The sequence below is a fragment of the Tamandua tetradactyla genome, chromosome X (assembly GCF_023851605.1).
Source record: "Tamandua tetradactyla isolate mTamTet1 chromosome X, mTamTet1.pri, whole genome shotgun sequence".
In the NCBI taxonomy this organism is placed as follows: domain Eukaryota; kingdom Metazoa; phylum Chordata; class Mammalia; order Pilosa; family Myrmecophagidae; genus Tamandua; species Tamandua tetradactyla.
Window position 1 is genome coordinate 164,443,871 of NC_135353.1, and position 18,866 is coordinate 164,462,736.

At 44.2% G+C, this 18,866-nt stretch overlaps 1 protein-coding gene across 1 annotated transcript; it reads right to left on the reverse strand.

Moving 5' to 3' along the window:
- Positions 1 to 1,747: 1,747 nt before the first annotated feature.
- Positions 1,748 to 12,922, reverse strand: HCCS (holocytochrome c synthase). The gene is made up of 7 exons (XM_077146618.1): positions 12,768 to 12,922; positions 12,170 to 12,328; positions 10,028 to 10,179; positions 6,896 to 7,044; positions 6,216 to 6,335; positions 3,905 to 3,991; positions 1,748 to 3,305 (listed from the first exon to the last, which is right to left on the reverse strand). Exons 2-7 carry the CDS (start codon positions 12,279 to 12,281, stop codon positions 3,107 to 3,109), a joined length of 819 nt encoding a protein of 272 aa, XP_077002733.1. The 5' UTR covers positions 12,282 to 12,328; positions 12,768 to 12,922; the 3' UTR covers positions 1,748 to 3,106.
- Positions 12,923 to 18,866: the final 5,944 nt, after the last annotated feature.

Below are 18,866 nucleotides of genomic sequence, written 5' to 3' on the forward strand. Positions count from 1 at the left end.
TGGTCTTCCCAAACCGCGCCCAAGGTAATCCGAACTAAACGGGGTGGTGGGACGCGCCCCAGGATCAGGAAGGGGCTCCTCATTCCCCGCGGCTGTCGGCGGCGGCCCCGCTCGCGTCCCACCGCCCTTCCAGCGGCCCTAAGCGAGGAGGTGAAAGCGCTGACAACCAGGAGCCATCTGGTGGCGGTGAAGGGAACCAGCCTGGCAGGGTGAACTTGGAACTGAGCCCAGTTAGTAAGGGGAAAAAGAGATAACCATCTACTTTGTTTTAATACATTGCCTGCCTAAGAAATTTATATAAATGTTACAGTTTAACTTACGAGAGAAGCTTGCCTTGAAATAATTTTTGGTACCTTTTTGTTCACAGAAAGCAGAACCTTCTAACTGTTCTGAATCGGGATAGGCATTAGGTTTGCATGGAGGCGATACCTTTGTGGTCCCCAGGACAGTGAGCTACATTTTGTATACTAGGAAGACACTAGAACCTAATTGTAATTTTCACTTTTACGTGCATAAGTACATCAAGTGTCACCCTGCTGTGGTTATATATTTTCTAAGTTCGAGACTGCTTTTTCCCTTTAGTGATTTTAAATGACATGAGCTTGCTTAGAGAGCGCCCCAGTACTTGGTTATCCTCAAAATTAATTCAAAGCAGGAACTTTGCTGTAATCCCTCTCAGCAGACTCTTCTTGGGGACAGCTGGTGTACGTAGAGGGCCTCTCTTCCCTTGGCTTCTGTCCTCCCAGAGCCCCCTTGATGTGTTGCTGTGGCCCAGGCTGCGATGATGGCTAATGACTCCTGAGCCTTACCGCCTGCAGGCTCTCAGGTGCTGCAGGTCGCACCTCAGAGTACTCTCAGAACAAGCTGCCTGGAGTTTTTCTTCTCACTTTACAACCAGAAAGCTGAGGCCCGGAGACATTGTCAACTACCAAACCCGTGGCCTCAAGCGGATGGAAAGACATAGCAATTCATATAGCAGAGGTTGAGTGGACATATGCATCTCCTGACTCTAGCTAGAGAGAACTAACTCAGGTAAGGATAAAGCAGACTGGTAACTCAATAATTTATAACACATGAGCTTCCTGCAGGAAGGGGCTGGGCCTCGTGCATTGTTGTGACTCTGGTATGATGTTCAAAGTGAGTGTATGTAAACGCTGAATTAATAAATGTTAGTGAATTAATAGAAAGTTTTCTTGTACCCTAACACTTAGCTTACTGTATGGTAATTTGTTCTACTTCCACAGAGACTTCAATTTTATTTAAAACCCCAAAGGATATATAAAATGAATTTCAAGTTATAAATGAATTATCTTTCAGAGCAGAGAACTATCTGTCTCTGGATATGATCAAGTGTCTAGGTCATGGATGGGAAGCAGCTATGAATATCCAGTAGGATCTCATTGCCAGTAGTAGGGAAAGGTTGTATAAAACTGTATCTTGTCAAGATGCCTTGACTGTTTGTCTTTGGAGATTGTTCTCAAGAAATACTGTAGCCTCATAAAAGGTGAATCCCTGACTATGGTTTAATTTTCAGTTTCCGTTTATGACACTTTGCTTCTCATAAAAAAAAAATTTTATCCTACTTATTCAGTAGCACTTGGGGCAAAAAATGCCAGCAGTATTTATTTTCCTCTCTAGTTTAAAAATATGTGGTTAACAGATGAGAAAAAAAAGGCCTTAAGAAAGGAGACTATAGCATTACTTCTGTTAAAAAATCACAGGAAAATATAAAGTTACTCTTAAAAAATTTCAAAACCTGTTAACTCAGCTTTATTTTAAACATAGATATTTTGCAATGTAGAGGAGTTTACGGTTGTTGGATGTTTAAAAATCCACATAACAAAACTGGCACAACAAAGAAATCCATACCAAATGAATCATTCAGGCACATCAAAGTCCATGCACTAATTTAATTTAGCCACAGTATTTAGGATAAATTGAAGGATTTAACACTATCAACACTTTAAAGAAAAATCATCTGTAACATTACTAGTATTAGAACAACCAGCTTATGGTTCTTGTCCAAAAGAATTTCAATGGCAAACTTTAAAAAAATCTGAGACTGTGAGTTAATTCAAACATTCTACATCTGAAGAAAAACACTCTTCTTACGACTTTTAACACTCCACAATATATAATCAAATGTTAGAGCATGGACCACTGCTGGCATTGTGACTTGAGCCAGGCTTGCAAAATTTGGAATTAGGCCGGCCTGGAGAAGAGACCAGATTTAAAGCTGAGATAGCCTGAAACATGCCGAGGGACCATGAGACCTGTTTGGAACAGTGTAATATATTAGAATAGCAGCAGCAGGAACCCTTTTTTGCATGGGCAGGCACTGGGAATCGAATCCAGGTCTCCAGCATGGCAGGCAAGATTCTGCCACCTAGCCACCATCACATCACCCAGCAGGAACAATTTTTACATTTTAAATATATATTTGAAAGGATGAGTACCATCAAATCATGATGTAGTTCAAACTATTCTCTACAAAGGCCAGTCTGGAAAATTCATACAAATGGGATTTTGGAGCTCCAACTCACATCTTGGTTTTGCTGAATACATTCCCAGTGTTTACCTTTTCATTATGTCCAGGGGTCACTACTATATACTAGGGACTTTAGAAATAGTAGTAACTTTTTGAAAATACTATGTACTTGTAATGAATAGTTTGAGATAAAATATTTTACCGGGTAAAAGTTCCTGGGCATCAAATTGGCTTTCAGTTTTTCCATATCAAATATGCATGAGAAAACAGTAAGAAAAAAAGCAGTTTTCTTCTCATTTTAAAATAAAGCTCATTTTCCAGAGGCTGTTCAGACTTTTCTAAATTAAATATACAGGCAACAATGCAGTTAAAAGGAGAAACTGAGGAACCACTATTTAAGCTAAGTGAGAAGAAAACAATATAATCTGCTATATACAGAAAGGTAAAATGTGGCTCAAGAGTACAGTGTACGGGACCCTCCCTATGTGAGGGAAACAAGTGTGATTAGCAACTTGAAGTTCCCGTTACATCATGAATGCAATTCAGATTGGGGAAAATAGTTTAATATCTCTCAGGAAAAAAATAGTGTATATTTTTCTATCTCAAATAAAATAGTGGTTATGAAGTCCAGCGCCACCAGGCGACCTTCATTCTGTCCCATACTGCTGAAAGAGAATCGAAGGCGGGACGCACGTCCAAGATGGTGAACTGATAGTCCTGGTTCACTTCGCCCCCATCATAGTAATCAATGACGTATCTAACTTCTGTCCCACAGCGGTTGACAATCCAGTCGTGTCTGTCAAAAGGTAATTCATACCTGGAAGGAAAACACCCTAGTGAATATTAAAGCACTTGGTGTGTTCAGTGTTAAGCAAGGAGGAAGATCTAGAAGCAGTTCATGCAAATGCCTGCCCTCAGAGGTGAACAGCTAACTGGGGTGCGATAAGATTCATAGTATCGCAGTCTCCATGCCACAGGAATGTGGCTGTAGGACTAATGAGTTCAGATCAGATGACTGACTAGTCTGTGAAGGAATAAGGCCAGTGCAAAAAGGACCCAGGTCATGGAGGTCAGCTGTGATACTACAGAAGTCCAGAGGTAAGCTAAGAATCTCAAGTACCCCAGGGGAAAAGGAGTGATCTATGGATGGTTCCCAAGAGATCTATCATGAGAGTAGCAAGAGGACAGTTCCAAGAATACAGAAGACAACTCAATTCAATCCTACAAAATAATTAGATAGAAAGCACCGACTAAACCCTAATAAATCAATGGGCAGACTTCTGGAAGAGCAAGGCTGAGTGCTGACTAAGTTATGGAAGATGGCACCACAGTTTTCTGACATGGTTTGGTTTTGGTACCACGAGAAAGTTCCCTGCCCCAAGGAATATAAAATGACATTTTTGCACTGGCACTCACCCCATCCAGGAACGAATTCTTGCCCTTGGTGAATACTCTTTAGCTTTACCTCCAAACCGGATCAATGATGGACCACAAGGACATTCCCTAGAATCCCCCCAAAAATGAAAGCCTGTTAAAATATTTAACTTCCTTTGAAAAATATGATGTCCAGTTTTTTTTAATAATATACATTTTTGGTATGCAGTTTATTAAAAACTTCACATTTACAGAGAAAGGTAACTTCTTATATAGTTCAAAGAACTAGTCCCTTTTCATTAAGAATTTTCTTTATTTCTGGATTGGTTGTGTTTCACTCTCTCCCCTCCCTTCCAAGTACATGCACTGCTCTTTGCAGGAGGCAGGAAACAGGGCCTTTCCGTTAGTATGGGGATAGAGGCACATTTTCAGGAAAAAAAAAAAAGCATAAGTATTTAGGAATTGCATAGAGCAGCTGGGGTTGTTCCATGAGAATGAAAGTAAATCCTATACTCTTGTATTTAAGACCATGATCAGCATTTATGAAGATCCCTAGGAGCTAACTGTAATTAGTGTTGGGCCAGCTCCTTAAATAAATTAATTCACAAAAGCTGTGGGGTGTCAAGGCCCTAGCTAGAAGTCCACCTGTTCTCACCTGAGACTCAAGCTGAGCATCTACTAGGTGCAGGCCACTGGGGTGCCACACCCAAGATCCTCTTAGCCCTGCTAGGAGTCCATGGGCACAAATGCAGCTGTTTCCCAAGGTGTGTGTGTGGGGGGGACAATCAATGAAGGCGGTCACCCAACTTATTAGCTCCTTTCATTAATAAGCTAGGCTTTCATCTGATGTTGTCTCTTTCATTAAAGCACAAGGGAGAAACCAATCCAAAGTGTAAATGGCCCCTGTTTGAGTTATTTTACTTCTTTTCAGAGCTGCTCATTAGCATCTCCTCCCAAGAGGGTCCAGGCAAAGGAGTAAAATTCAGTTCAGGCAACCTTTCTCCTGGAGACTGGAACATGTGTTTTCAACAAGCCTACTGAATTCTGACAGAACTCCAGAACAAGATTGGAAGGGGCTTTGAAAGTAACCCTTAAATTTCCTTTCCTCTTTTCACTCCACAATACTCAAATTAACGAGCAGATGGTTTTAATTATAGCACACTTTCAAAATAAGCCCTTGCAGACACCTGTGATTCCCCCACATAGCAAGTCAGGAGGTTCTGGTTACGGAGAGGCAGAGCGTGGCTGCTGCACGACCCACCCACACACCCACCCGAGGCCCACCGCCCAACCAGTGACACTCAGCAAGTGCTACTAATGGGTTTCAGATTCCAAATCAAAACAAGACGCTTTAAAAAAAATCATCAAATGGAATTTAGCCAAGAAAACAATTAATTATATTTTCCAATGATATAACCACTGATTATTATACAGTCTGGCTCTTTCTGCAGATATGTCCCACCCCCCTTCTCACAGGGTCCTCCAACCAGCAGGATCGGCTTAGGCTGGGAGCTTGTTAGAAGCACCAAGTCTCAGACCCACCCAGACCTGCCGAATCAGAAACCAGCAATCCATGTTTTCACCAGTCCTCCAGGGGATTCTGAAGCATGTATTGATCTACAGACTAATGTCATGGCCCCACTAACATGACTGCACTGACCTATTCTCCCCAAGAAAAAGGACCATGTGGTCATCCATCTCTTCATGTTGAGTCCCAATGAGGATTCCATAAATGCCTGCTGAATGAACAGAAATGTTTTCCCCATCTTCCTTGGGAGAGATAGTATTCTCTAAGATGGCCGCAACGGTCTCTCGCATCCCATGTGCTCTTCTTTCAACTGACCATGACACTCCTCCCATTGAGAGGTGAGGCCTGTGTCCCCTTGAACCTGGCCGGTTTGTAACACTAGGGGAGGCTCGGTCTTAAAAGGTGATACAGCTTCCACCTGGTGCTTTTTGGAACGCTTAGCTCTTGGGACGTGGCCACCATGCTGTGAGGAGGCCAAAGAAGCTCCACTTAGAGGCTGCGGGCAGGTATTCTGGCCCATGGGCAGCAGCCACCCCAGACCTGTAAATGGCCGAGCCTTCAGAAGTTTGGCCCACAGCCATCAAGTCAACCCTGACCACTGAGTCTTCCCAGCTGAGGCCTCAGACATGGTGGAGGAGAGAGAGCCACCCCTGCTGTGCCCTGTCTGGATTCCAGACCCACAGATACCATGAGCATAATAAAGTGGTTGCTCTTTTATATGACTGCACAGAAGGGCTTGGTCACACAGCCACGTAAAAAACTGCCACATAAAATGCCTGGAAGATGCTAAAGAGATTTTGTCTTAAAGATGTCAAGTATACTTACGCAGCATGAAGGGCTTCCCACTTCAAAATCTCCTTCCAGGCCTGCTCATTATTCTGATTGTGAATTCTAATAATATTATACATATCTTTCTGACTAATATCCTCCTCCTTCCACTTCCACCTAGGAAAGAATATTTGATAAAATTTGACAGAAACAACAGATAATGCCATAAAATTAATCCACGTACTCATGAGATGACTTAAGCACTGCCCTTTATGAAAGAATCAAGAATACTCATTTTCAATGGATGTAGTTGACTAAGGCTCATTTTGAAGATTTATTCATGGTGGCAGAATAGTCCTAGAAATCCCAATGTACAATATGTACACTGGAAACAAGGATTAAAAATTCACCTTAATCTCATTTCACTGGGTCATCCAAAACCAGAGTTTCAAATATCAAGTAACCATCTACTTTTAGGATGGCACCTTTTTGGTTAGTAGCACTGCTTAATGACTACTTAACTTTTCCTAAGCATTTCGTAACAGTGTTTCTGGTTTTTTCCTTACCTAAGATTGACCTTGTACTTATATTCTGATAGGTCTGAAAAAGCAGTTAGTTATCAGAAACTGATTAACTTATAAATATTTACTGTACATTTGGGAGTTAAAAACATTAACATTTAATTCTTAGATGAATTTAACTGGAAAATTTAGATTCTAAAGAATATGCTCACTCACCCTTTCTTTAACATTGCATTCCAAAACATCTGCTCTGAAGGATAAACCCACTTTTTCTCTGAGTCTGCTCTGGGAATGGAGGACTCCTCTCTGACAGTAGAAAGTGCAAATGGCTGACCGGGGGCCGGCATTTGATTGGGTGGTGGCATCTAAATAAAATATGCAGAATTTTTAATGTTGGGAATATGATATAAAATAAAAATAAGCAACATAATTAACTACTTTCTGAAAAGTAACGCATCATGCAAGAGGCACAGGTTCCCCCTTAAACCAGTAATATCAAATTTCAGACCTCTCAGACAATTTGCCGTTGTTGAAGAGTCTAAGTACTGAAGTAGTTTTTCCCCATTGAGTTTTCATACATGGTAAATAAACATTGGAGTTAAGTTTTCTGTCTCTTTCTCCCTTGACCAAATTTAAAAGCAATGTTCCTAAGTATTAAGCAGTAAAAATCAACAGTATTGACTGCAGCCATTTTATGATAGGGTTTTCAAAATGTCTACTCACACTTCTGAGGAAAAGTCTCACAGAATATATGTACAACACCACTTTCTTCTTAAACTTTCTTTACCTTTATTTTTTTACATGGGCAGGCACTGGGAATTGAACCTGGGTCTCTGGCATGGCAGGCGAGAACTCTGCCACTGAGCCACCATGGCCTGCCGCTTTCTTTACTTTTAGGATCCTGCTTATGCTTTCATCCTTTGGGATGAATATGTTATAAATGAATAATTTCATGTCAACACTACCAGGCTGGAAGGTGGGAAATGAACCCTTCGCCCAGGCATAAGGGACAGCTATAGTATTCCGCGGACACTTAGCCTGCCAGGGATTCTCAACCTTAGCACTGCCAACATTTGCGATTGGACAATTCTTGTTTATGGGGGTCTGTCCAGTGCACTGTAGAAGGTTTAGCCTTTGGCCTAGAACATCTTTGGATTTTAAAAGGATGAAGGATTTTCTATCAGCTACACATCAATTGTTCAATAACAACATGGCCCCTGTGTGGAACACCAGCAGCAGGAAGGCCGCGTGTGCTAGGCACTGCCCTGGGCGTGTGACCTGCATTATCACCACAGCCATGTTCAGAACACACATCTGAGATGGACGGGGGTTCTCTGGCTTTGGCTCTGCCACTTCCTAGCTAACTGAGCAGGCAGATTCCTTACTCTCTTATTCTCAGTATCTTCAGCTCTGTAAAAACAACACTAACAATAGGCTGCGTGGAGTTGTTAGGAGGATGGAAGAGAGAATGCATGGTGCTCAGCACCAGAGCTACAGAAGTGACCAAAAGGAAAGTCAGCTCTTATTAATACTATTGCTACATGTAACCACCCCATAGGTAAGAGGCTAGGTATGTAGGAATCCAAAGAGTCATGTTATGAACCACCAGGTTGCTGGAGATTCTCTAGACCAGTGGATCTCAACCAGGGCCACCCCTGCCTCTCAGTGGATATGTGGCAATATCTGGAGATATTTTGGGGTAGCACAACTTGGGCAGGGGAGCTGCTACTGACACTGAGTGAGCAGAGACCAGGGATGCTGCTGAACATTCCCACAATACTCGGGGTAGCCTCCACAACAAAGAACTATCTATCTTCAAAGGTCAACAGTAGTGAGGCTGAGAAACCCTCACCTCGCCCACCCTCTTCCTCCTCAGCACAGCAGTTCCCTTACATTTTGGCAGGTTATTGAGACTCTCCTTAATCCCCAAGTGGAGACATTAGTCCCTCCCAAATAACCCTGGGATTCCTGCCGTAAGCAAACATACCACATTTAAGTTGCCTTTTTTCTTATTTGAATCATTTGAAAGCAAAAACTATACTTACTCATCTTTGTAACCATTAGCCTAGAAGGGTCCCCAGCACACAGCGGGCACTCTAAGTATCTGCACTTCCACTGAAGGGCCGCTGACTACTTCATCAACAACTCATTCTGTATGTAAGTAGATTTCATTGCTACAAAGGCCTTTCCTACTCTGCTTCTTATAGTAGATGTTACAATAGATACTACCCACTGGTCCTTGGCACAACACCGAGACTGCCTTCGCACACAGGTCTTCAAATATTTACACCAGGTCGGCAAACTGTTTCTGTAAATGGCCAGATGGTAAACATTTTTAGCTTTACAGGCCAGATGGCCTTTATTGCAACTACTCAAGCCTGCTGCTGTTTTTTCTGTGGAGTGAAAGCAGCCATAGACAATATGTAAACTAGTAAGTGTGGCTGTGTTTCAACAAAACTTTATTTTCAAACATAGGCAGTGGGTTGGATTTAGCTCGTGGACCATGGGTTTGCCAACCCCTGATGTCTACACTGCAAATTATACTCTCCACAACCTTTCCCTTCCAGGCTAAATATTCCTAATTCCTTTGAATCTTGCCTGATTCATCAGGATTTCTGGATACTCTTGATAATCCTATGGCCCTCTAAAGTACAGGCCCAAGTCTGTCTGTTTCTGAATTAAAATGTGATTACATTGTAACAAAGGTACCACACTAGTGCAAAATGTTAAAAATAGAGGCTGAAATATGAGAACTCGGTATTTTGTACATGATATTTCTGTAAATCTACAACTTCTCAAATAAAAAAATTTTAATGTGATTCCAAAAACAAAAGCTATGCTGTGTGACAATCACTAAATATGGCAAGACCACAACCTGTCTTCTCGCTTTCGGTAATGGCATGCCAGTGCTGGCAGTCAAGTGACACTGTGATACATTAGGGACTCAAGTGCAGGCCAGTGCCCAGTTGAGCCTGAAGAAGCTCCAATCTTGTGGTGTGCCTACAAGGTTTTCCCAATACCAAAAATACCTTCACTAACCCTAGCTATACTCCTCTGGAATGTTCCAGGTCTACCACCTTGTAACTCTATCCCCCAAGAAAGTATTTGTTTGGCATGGCTCATTGCCAGTAAACCTATTCCAGTCTTAGTAATCACTGTTTTCTTTCTCAGGCACTCACTCTAACCCTGAAATGAGTAATAAAGTCTAGATTTTCACTGTGGATGGAACGTCAACCTTTTTTGTTTTACAATGTCAGAAGAATCCTAATAGTCTGCAGTTTGTCTTGGGAGTTTGTAAAAACACCTCTGCATAGTAAATTCTAGGAAGAGGGGATAAGCATGGATTACCAGATTTGAAGGATCTAGGTTCTCCTTATTCTCAGATGTGGTGGCCTTAACAGGACACTCCACGTACTCATATGCGCGTTCCTGGTGGGCAGGCACAGAGTTCACTTTGCTCTCACAGGCTGAGCCTGAGGATTCTGCACTCACTGGACAGCCTGAAATAAATCAAGTAGAAAAAGTATCACCAAAGAGGCAGGACATGTGACTCTCAATATGGGTCCTGAAGAGCTTCATTTATGACTAATGCTTACTACCAGAGGAAAAGCCAAATTTCAACCATGTAAAGCTCCCATGAGCTAAGCTGTGTAACATCCCAAAGTCCTAATGAAGAGGTTTTATCAATTACTTTCCCTTTGAAAGCGCAACAAGAACCCATTCTCTTAATGGTTCATGTCCCCACCAAAATAAACAAGCAAGTCTCACCAGTTACAAGAGAATTTATTGCCCATGCTGTGGTTTAAATATCCGGTTAGAAGGCACCCTGCTTGGACTATCACCTGGGAGCTATTGCAGAGCCACCCAAGTCTGGGCCGGGCCCTATGTAACCAGGTCTCCTTGACTTTCCAGATAAGCCCCTGCTCAATCAGGTATAGCTGTAGTCTAGACTTTCTTTACTTTCTGTCACACACTAGGGACAGGAGAAGACAATGTGCACAGGAGCCTTAAATAAGGCTACTGGAGAGAAATCTCAATGCCACTAGGGGCTTGTGCTTTGTTCCAAAAATAAAGCAAGGCACAGAAAATTGCCACTTTGCCTAGGCACTATTCCTCGTCAGTACATAGCAAGAGTTTAGCAAGAAAAAGCAGGCATTAAGAAAATGTTCCATGATCAAGACAGATCCAGAAGCCTCTTCTGGACCCAAGGAGTTCAGCAGCAGGCAGGGAAGCCGAGGATCCAGGGTGCTATTCCAGCAATTCTGAGGACTGAGAAACTGGCTAAGAAAAGAGTTGTGGACAGGCACCTGAACAATTAGCACGCAGGAAGACAGCTGCTTGTGTAACAGCAGGAGCAGTAACTGCAGTACTCTACTGGATGCCACTCATGAGAAAGAAGAGTTTCCTCTCACTTCCTTTTCTATTTCTCTCCTCCTAGATCTTCATTCCTTAGTACCCCATGCAGCTGCCTACTTTAGGGGTGAGGAAGACTTGTTATACCTCCCTTCTTTACCATTCAAAGCTACAATCCTTTTCAGGTAGCCGATCCCAGCTGGGTGTTAGAAAGAAAATAACGTGGTTAAGTTTTTCACATTACATAACTGGTAGCCCCTTCTATCGCCTATAAATATCCATACTCCACACACTTTACTAATGCCAATAAATCTGATTGATAGCTCTTCTGGAACAATAACAAAGGAAAAGTAGAATTCTGTGGTGTCCCTTTGAGCACTAAGAGCAGGAGTACACATGCTTTGTCAGAATCTGAATTCTTCCTGTACAAAAGAAACTTTGGAAGAACACTGGATTTGCCCTTGTCCTGGGTCACAAATTTTCACTGGCATTTGCACTTACTAGCTGTAAGGCTCAGACTAAATCGGTTACTTATGCTAAGCCTTAGTTTCCTTGACTATAAACTAGGGGGGAAACCTATCAGACAGTATTATGCAGACTAGAATGCAAGCTCCATTAAGCTAAGGACATTTGTCTGTATGGTACACTCCTATACTCTCAGTATAAAAATAAACAGCCCACCAGGGCCTGGCACAGAGTCAGCAGTAAGTAAATCTTTGTTGAGTAATGGGTGGAAGGGATAACCACAATGCAAGGAACCAGAACTCTCTCCAGATACTGCTGAATGTATTCTGGCTCAGAACCACTTATGCAGACACAGGTAAACTTCGGATAGGGGCTGATTTATGTAGCAATCACCAAGTGTCAAGCATAGCCTGAAACACTTTCATGCATGACTTCAATCGATCCTCACAACCGTGTGAAAGTATTATTATATCCCCATCTTACTGATGAATTGAGACTTAGAGAATTAACTCATCTAAAATCCTATGCCTAATAAGTGGCAAAATAAGGACAGAATCCAGGTTGTCTCATTGGAACGCCTAGCAGCCCCACCTGCAGGCTCTACTGCCTCTTCCTTACAAAGCTTTTGGGAAATCTCATCTGTTTTTATTTCCTAGACAAAAGGTAGATTACCTGTCATTTTCCCTTCATGCATTGGGCATCCTGAAGATGGGGATGCTGTCTGATGCTCTGAAGCACTGGAGGTTTGAACTGCAACAGCAGGAGCAGATGCAGACAAACCCATGGTTGGAGGAATCACAGTGCTAAATCCAAAGGATTCCAAATTCACACCTGCCAAAGCAAAGAGACAGGTTAATGTTCATGCTTCGGCTCAGACCATTCCCTTTTTACTCTTAATCTGGCCAGCCCTTTACTATATCTCCCCTTTGGGAAATATTAGCGTGACATTTATGCCATCCTGTGAGAACACGTTTCTAAGGATGGGAGGCGGGTTTGGATGAGGGGCTGCGATGTGCAGGTCTCTGAGAAACCACATCCAGCGAGGGAGCGCAGGTCTGGGAAGGGAGTCCTAGGGGTGGAGGTCTGAATGGAGGAGGGGAGGCTCACCTTGCCCAAACCCGACCCCAAGATCTTATCAAGGGGTTAGGGCGAAAGTGCAGCGCAGAAAAGGGGTTTAGAGGGAGGAAGGGTCAGCGGAGGTCCCTCGCCGGGTCCCGGGCCTCCCACCTGCTCCAGCCCCAGACCCCAGAACCAGGCCGCCCCTCAGCACCTGACTCCTCCCCCGGGCTGCTCCGGGCGGCCGACTCCGCCTCTAACCGCCAACCCGAGCCCAAAGCAAGGGTCCTCAGCCGCCGCCGCTGCCGACGGCTTTCCGAACCCCGGTCACCGCTGTCGCCGCGGTCACAGCCGGCGTTCCTGCCGCCACTTCCTTTTCCGAAGGCGGAACTTCCGGGCACGCGCTAAGCCACGCGAGATCTGGAGAGGAGGAACTTCTGTCAATCACTGAGGAGCGGGTTCCGCCCCCAACCCGCCTCGGCCTATAACCGCGAAGGTCCACTCTCTGGCCCCGCCCCCCCGGGCGGGGAACTGATTTCATCACGCCCAAGGTGGCGTTTTTTCTGGGCCGGAGACCGCCTGAGGGTGCGGCTTTCTAGTGTAGACGCTTTGGGCCGCAAAGGGGTTACTTGGAGGAGTTTTAAAATTTCCGTGTTTAAAATTATGTGCTGCTTTCATTATAGAAACGACTCAAGAAACATCAGAAGGTGTCCAGAGATGTGACCGACTCTGGAGATCCAAAAATGAACAAGACAGAATTTTGGCCAACAAAGGGCTTCCTAACTGGGTGTGTGGACTTGGATAGAGAAAAAATTACGCCTTTATTTTTACTTCTCTCTAACCGAAATGTAGCAGTTTCTTCAATCAGGAATGTAGGCAACAATTCCCAATAGTGATAGCTACATGTCGCACCAGTAGAAACCACAGGTAAATTAGTTCACATATGGTTGTCGCGTCTGTTTCAAAATACCATTCATCACTACTTTGAAATTAAGGTAGTTAGACCTTGTTATTTAAAGTGTGAATAGCGGGCGGGCCACGGTGGCTCAGCAGGCAAGAATGCCTGCCTGCCATGCCAGAGGACCCGGGTTCGATTCCCGGTTCCCTGTGCCTGCCCATGTAAATAAATAAATAAACAAATAACTAAAAAATAAAGTGTGAATAGCGAAACCTCTGCCTTTCTCTCTGACCGTAGGAGATCTATGAAGTACCGACCATATCTCCCTCCAGGACCCAGGCAAGTGATATATACAGGAGTGCTGAGGGTGTGGAGGCTGGAAGTTCTCCGGTGAGACTCTCTCCAGGAACTGCCCTCTGCCTACGAGAACTGCCTCACACAAAATCGTGTTACTTCCGTAGGGCCAGGCTGCATCCAAAGAGTGGTCTCTGCAACAGCACATAGGGCCGGCCCCCTTCCCGGAAGGGTTCCAACACGGAAGGGCCATCTCAGCTTCAGAGCTGCCCACAGCATCAGCTGAGACTTCCCTTGTGACCGTAGGGCAGTTCTCCTTTTGCCCAACCCGTCTTCTCTCACTCTCTTACAGCTGTTGTCCCTGGGGACCCTCCTGCACACAAATCTTCGAGCCTCAGAGTATGTTTTCTGGGAAACCTGGCCTATAACAATCACAAATCTATTTTATTTTCAATATTTTGGTACCTGTATTTCAGTATAATTGGTTTCTTTGGAAATTCCTCATATTTTGTTTTATGCATGTAAAGATATTATTCTGAGATGTTCATAAACATCACCAGACTGCAGACAGGTCTGTGGCACCAAAAGAGGTTAAAAACCCTTGGTAATGGCAGAGACAGGCAGGCAAAAGCAAAATGATACTTACACCTCAATATACATATGCGCACAGTATTCTGGGGCAGAAGGAAGAAGTGACTATTGTGAGAGTGATGGGCGCGTGGGGGATGGGAAGGGAAGGGTAAGTAACAGGAATACCTTGTAGAGGAGGAGATACTAAAGCAGGGTGTGAGAGGAAGAGTGGGCAGGAAGACTTGATGGGGACACCTTCATCCCCAGTTCCCACTCCCTGAAGGCAAAGGCTGGCAGCTCTTCAGCTATTTCTTCGGTTGTGTCTCTCCACATTCCAAACTAACATGCTAATACTGATGTGTGCGCGTGTGTGTGTGTGCAGGTGTGTATGCTTCTCAGCTTTAGATTGTCGGTTGACATCCCATTATTAAAGATGAGATTTTGGTTCCTTCAATCTCACCCCTTTCTCCTCCTGAGGTGGTGTGCACACAAACACACACACATCTTCCTCCCTCTTCCTGCCAATAATTTTGTGTAACAATTGTGGATAAATCACATTTTAGTGTTTACATTACTATAACTATGAAAATATTATTCCTAGCTGAGCCATCAAATAGTGAATGATGGATTTTCTTTCTCATATCAGCTACTCTGTGAGTGTGTGGCCTGTGTGTGCACGCACATACAGATACGAAGCAGCAGACCTGTGGGGTTGCCGATCCAAAGTGACGTGATGCGAACTGCTGCTGTCAGACCCAAGGGTTTCACAGAGAGTAAAAATTCGCAGCTCTTTTGGAATTAGCAAACTGAAATTTATGACTGGTTCTGATAAAACCTACAGTTCCTCATCTTTATAAAAGTGATCCCACAATTTTCTGTCTCTCTCACAGTTCCCCATCCACCCCCGCAATTCTCCAGTCTCTATCAATTCCCCGTTTTCCCCACAATTCCCTCTCTCCCCAGATTCTCTCATCTCACCAACAATTTCCCATCTTTCCCACAATACCGTCTCTCCCACTGCTCCTTAATTCTCACACATCTGTTTTCTCCCATAAGTCCCTCTTTCCTACAATTCTCCTGTCTCCCACATTTCTGTTTTTCCAATTTCCCTTCTCTCACACAATTCTCTCTTCTACAATCCCCCATCTTTCCCACAATTCCCTGTCTCACAATTTCCCATCTCTCCCACAATTCTGTTTACTCCCACAGTTGTCCTGTCTTTCCCACAAGTCTCTGTTTTTCTCCCACAATCCCTTGTCTCTCCCACAATCCCCGTTCTTTCTCTCCATTCACTGTTCTCTACCACAATCTTCCGTTCTTTTTTGTAATTTCTCGGAAGACATAAGTGGCTCGCCCCCATCTCTAGATTTTCCCAAATCTAAACCCCATTCAGAGGGTTTCGACCCAGCCAGGAGGGACCTGGGGCCAGAGCAGTGTGAAGAAGACATGGCCTGGGCGAGAGGGATGTGGCATTGAAGGTAGGGTTTTGGCGCTGTTCTAGCACAGCTGGCTTTGCACAGGAAAAGGGCCTGGCCAGACGGAGGCAGGGCAGTCTGTTGACAGAAAGCAGGGACTTAGCTTGGGGGAGTGTGCAGGCCTGGGGGCTGGCAGGGGGCCAGAGAGGAGTAGCAGAGAGTAGTATATGGCCCAGAGGACTGGTGAGTGGTCAGGCAGGTGGAGGGATGAGGCATGAGTATGGAGAAATGCAGGGGTGTGGCGGGGGTCTGGCTGGAGGCTGATGGAGTCTTGGTTATTAGCTTGTGCATGGGGTGGAGCCGGGAAGGGGAGCACAAGGAATTAATTCCCTGTCTCTCCCACACACAAGAAAAATTGTAATTATGCCTTTAACTGTTTATTTTTCTTATCTACCGTGCCAGTTTGAAAATATTATGTACCCTAGAAAAGTCATGTTTTAATCCTAATTCCATTTTGTAAAGACAGCTGTTTCTCCCAATCCCTATTCAGTACTGTATGTTGGAAACTTTAATTAGATTATCTCCATGGAGCTGTGACTCACTCAAGTGTGGGTATTAAACTTAGGTGGAGACGTGTCTCCACCCATTCCAGGTGGGTCTTGATTGGTTTTACTGGAATCCTTTAAAAGAAGAAGCACTTTGGAAAAAGCTAGAGAACAACAAGAGAGAAGGCCATGAGATTCTGAAAGAGCAGAGGATGCCGCAGAACCACAAAGCAGAGGGTCTACCAGCCAGCGACTTTTGGAGATGAAAAAGGAAAACGCCTCCCGGAGAGCTTCGTGAAACAAGAGGCCTGGAGAGAAAGCCAGCAGACGCCACCATGTTCGCCATGTGCCCTTGCAGCTGAGAGAGAAAGAAATGCTGGACATCATCAGCCTTATTGAACCAAGGTATCTTTCCGTGGATGCCTTAGAGTGGACATTTCTATAGACTTGCTTTAATTGGGGCATTTTCTCGGCCTTAGAACTGTAAACTAGCAACTTACTAAATTCCCCTTTTGAAAAAGCCATTCCATTTCTGGTATATCGCATTCCGGCAGCTAGCAAACTAGAACAAGGTAGCACACTTAATTGTGGGTATTTACCTTTGATTAGATAGAGACGTGACTCCACCCATTGCAGGTGGGTCTTGGTTAGATTACTGGAATCCTTTAAAAGAGAAAGCATTTTGGAGAAGCCTCAGAAATGACAGAGTCGAGAGAAACAACAGAAGCCTCAGAGCCAACAGAAATTTCACAGTAGAGCTGACACAGATGCGGACACGTGGAGAACAGACACACGGATGTTCGGAGATACTTGGAGCCCAGCAGATATCACCAGGACATGGTAAGCAAACCCGAACCTGGAGAGGTAGATGCCAGCCATGTGACTATCCAGCTGACAAAGGTATTCCTAACCCATGGACCTTCCTTGAATTAAGATAACCTCTTCTTGATGCCTTAATTTGGGTGTTTTCATTGCCTTAGAACTTAGTAAACTTGTAGCTTATTAAATTTCCCCTTTAAAAAGCTGTTCCAGTTCTGGTATATTTCGTTCTGCAGCTAGCAAACTAAAACAGTTTGGTTACCAGAGAAGTGGGGTGCTGCTGCAGTTTGCAAATACCAGACATGTTGGAATGGATTTTTTTTTTGCATGCATAATGGGAAGATTTTGGAGGAATTGTGAGGAGCTTGATGGAGAAGGCCTGGAGTGCTTTGAAGAGGCTGTTGGTCTAAGTGGAACCACTACCAGTCTGGACAAAGGGGAACAGAAAAGGGACAAATTGGAGTTTTCAGAGTGAGTACCTTGGAAGCTAGGGTCTGAAGCCAAGAAACTTCAGGCCAGGAGAACAGACCCACCCATGTATGTGGAGAGGGTGAGTCTGTCCCAGGAGCAGAGGGCTGGGGCTTCTGCTTCATTGCTCAGGAAGAGTTGTGCCACCCCAGGCATTGGAGAGGGTGAAGCACATAAACCAGGGATTTGGAGGAGCCTGGCTGCGACCCCATTATTTTGGAGGGATTTGAGCATATGTCCCAGAGATGGCAGAGATCCCAGGTGCTGCCCCAAAGCTTGGAGAGGGTGGAACCGAGAAAAAGGTGGTCTCCACAATGTTCCCCAAGATTGCAATGATCCCAGTGTTTGGAGAGAGCAAAGCCACTGCCTAGGCCCTTGGAAAGGGTGGAAACTGCCGCTTTCTAAAGCCCCGAGAATAAATGACTCTCAGACATTGAAATCCAGTGGGGTTTGCCCTATAGGTTTTCAGAACTGTTTGGGTCTGTTGACCCCTGTGTCCTTTCAATTTCTCCCTATGACAATGACAACATGTATCCTATAACCGTTCCTCCTTTGTATATTGGCAGCAGATAACTTGTTTAGCATTTCACAGGTCTGGAGCCAGAAGAGAATTTTTGCCTTAGAATAGACCATGCTTATAGCTGATTTTGATGAGATTGTATACTGTCTTTGAGCTAGTATTGTATTTGAATTGTTATGGAAATGATTTGGGATTTTTGTGATGTTGTGATGAAGTGAATATATTAAGTATGGTTTAAGGTGATGTGTAAAGTTGCCAAGTTGAAAAGGGGTGGACATGTGTTAGTTAGGTTCAGGTGTCAACTTGGCCAGGCGATGGTGCTTACTTCTGTTGCTGTGGACTTGAATCATTATCATGTGAAACTCATCTAGGGCCGATTACATCTGTAGTTGCCGAAGGGGAGTGCTTTCCACCCTCGGGGATGTTGAATTTAATAGCTGGAGGCTTGAAAGAGAGAGGTCAGAAGAGGGTTCAATGCAGCACAGCCCCAGCAGCTCAGCATACCTCATCCCAGCACTCCCAGCTCAGCTGAAACCTTTGGAGATGCAGAAAGGAATCCCCCTGAGGGAAAAGCTGTGGGAACCCAGAGGCCTAGAGAGAAGGCCAGTAGAGATCACCCTGTGCCTTCCCACATATGAAAGAACCTCAGTTGAAAGTTAGCTGCTTTTCCTCTGAGAAAGTATATGTTAACTAAACAAATCCCCTTTTATTAAGCCAGTCCATCTCGAGTGTTTTGCATTCTGGCAGCTTTGGCCGACTGGAACATCTACTTATGAATTTTCTG

Coding starts and splice junctions, on each gene's coding strand:
- HCCS (XM_077146618.1), bottom strand. CDS start 12,281: ATGGGTTTGTCTGCATCTGCTCCTGCTGTTGCAGTTCAAACCTCCAGT. Junction 3,992..6,215: donor TGGGAAGCCCTTCATGCTGC/GTAAGTATACTT, acceptor GGGGGATTCTAG/GGAATGTCCTTGTGGTCCAT. Junction 3,306..3,904: donor AGAATTCGTTCCTGGATGGG/GTGAGTGCCAGT, acceptor TTTTCCTTCCAG/GTATGAATTACCTTTTGACA.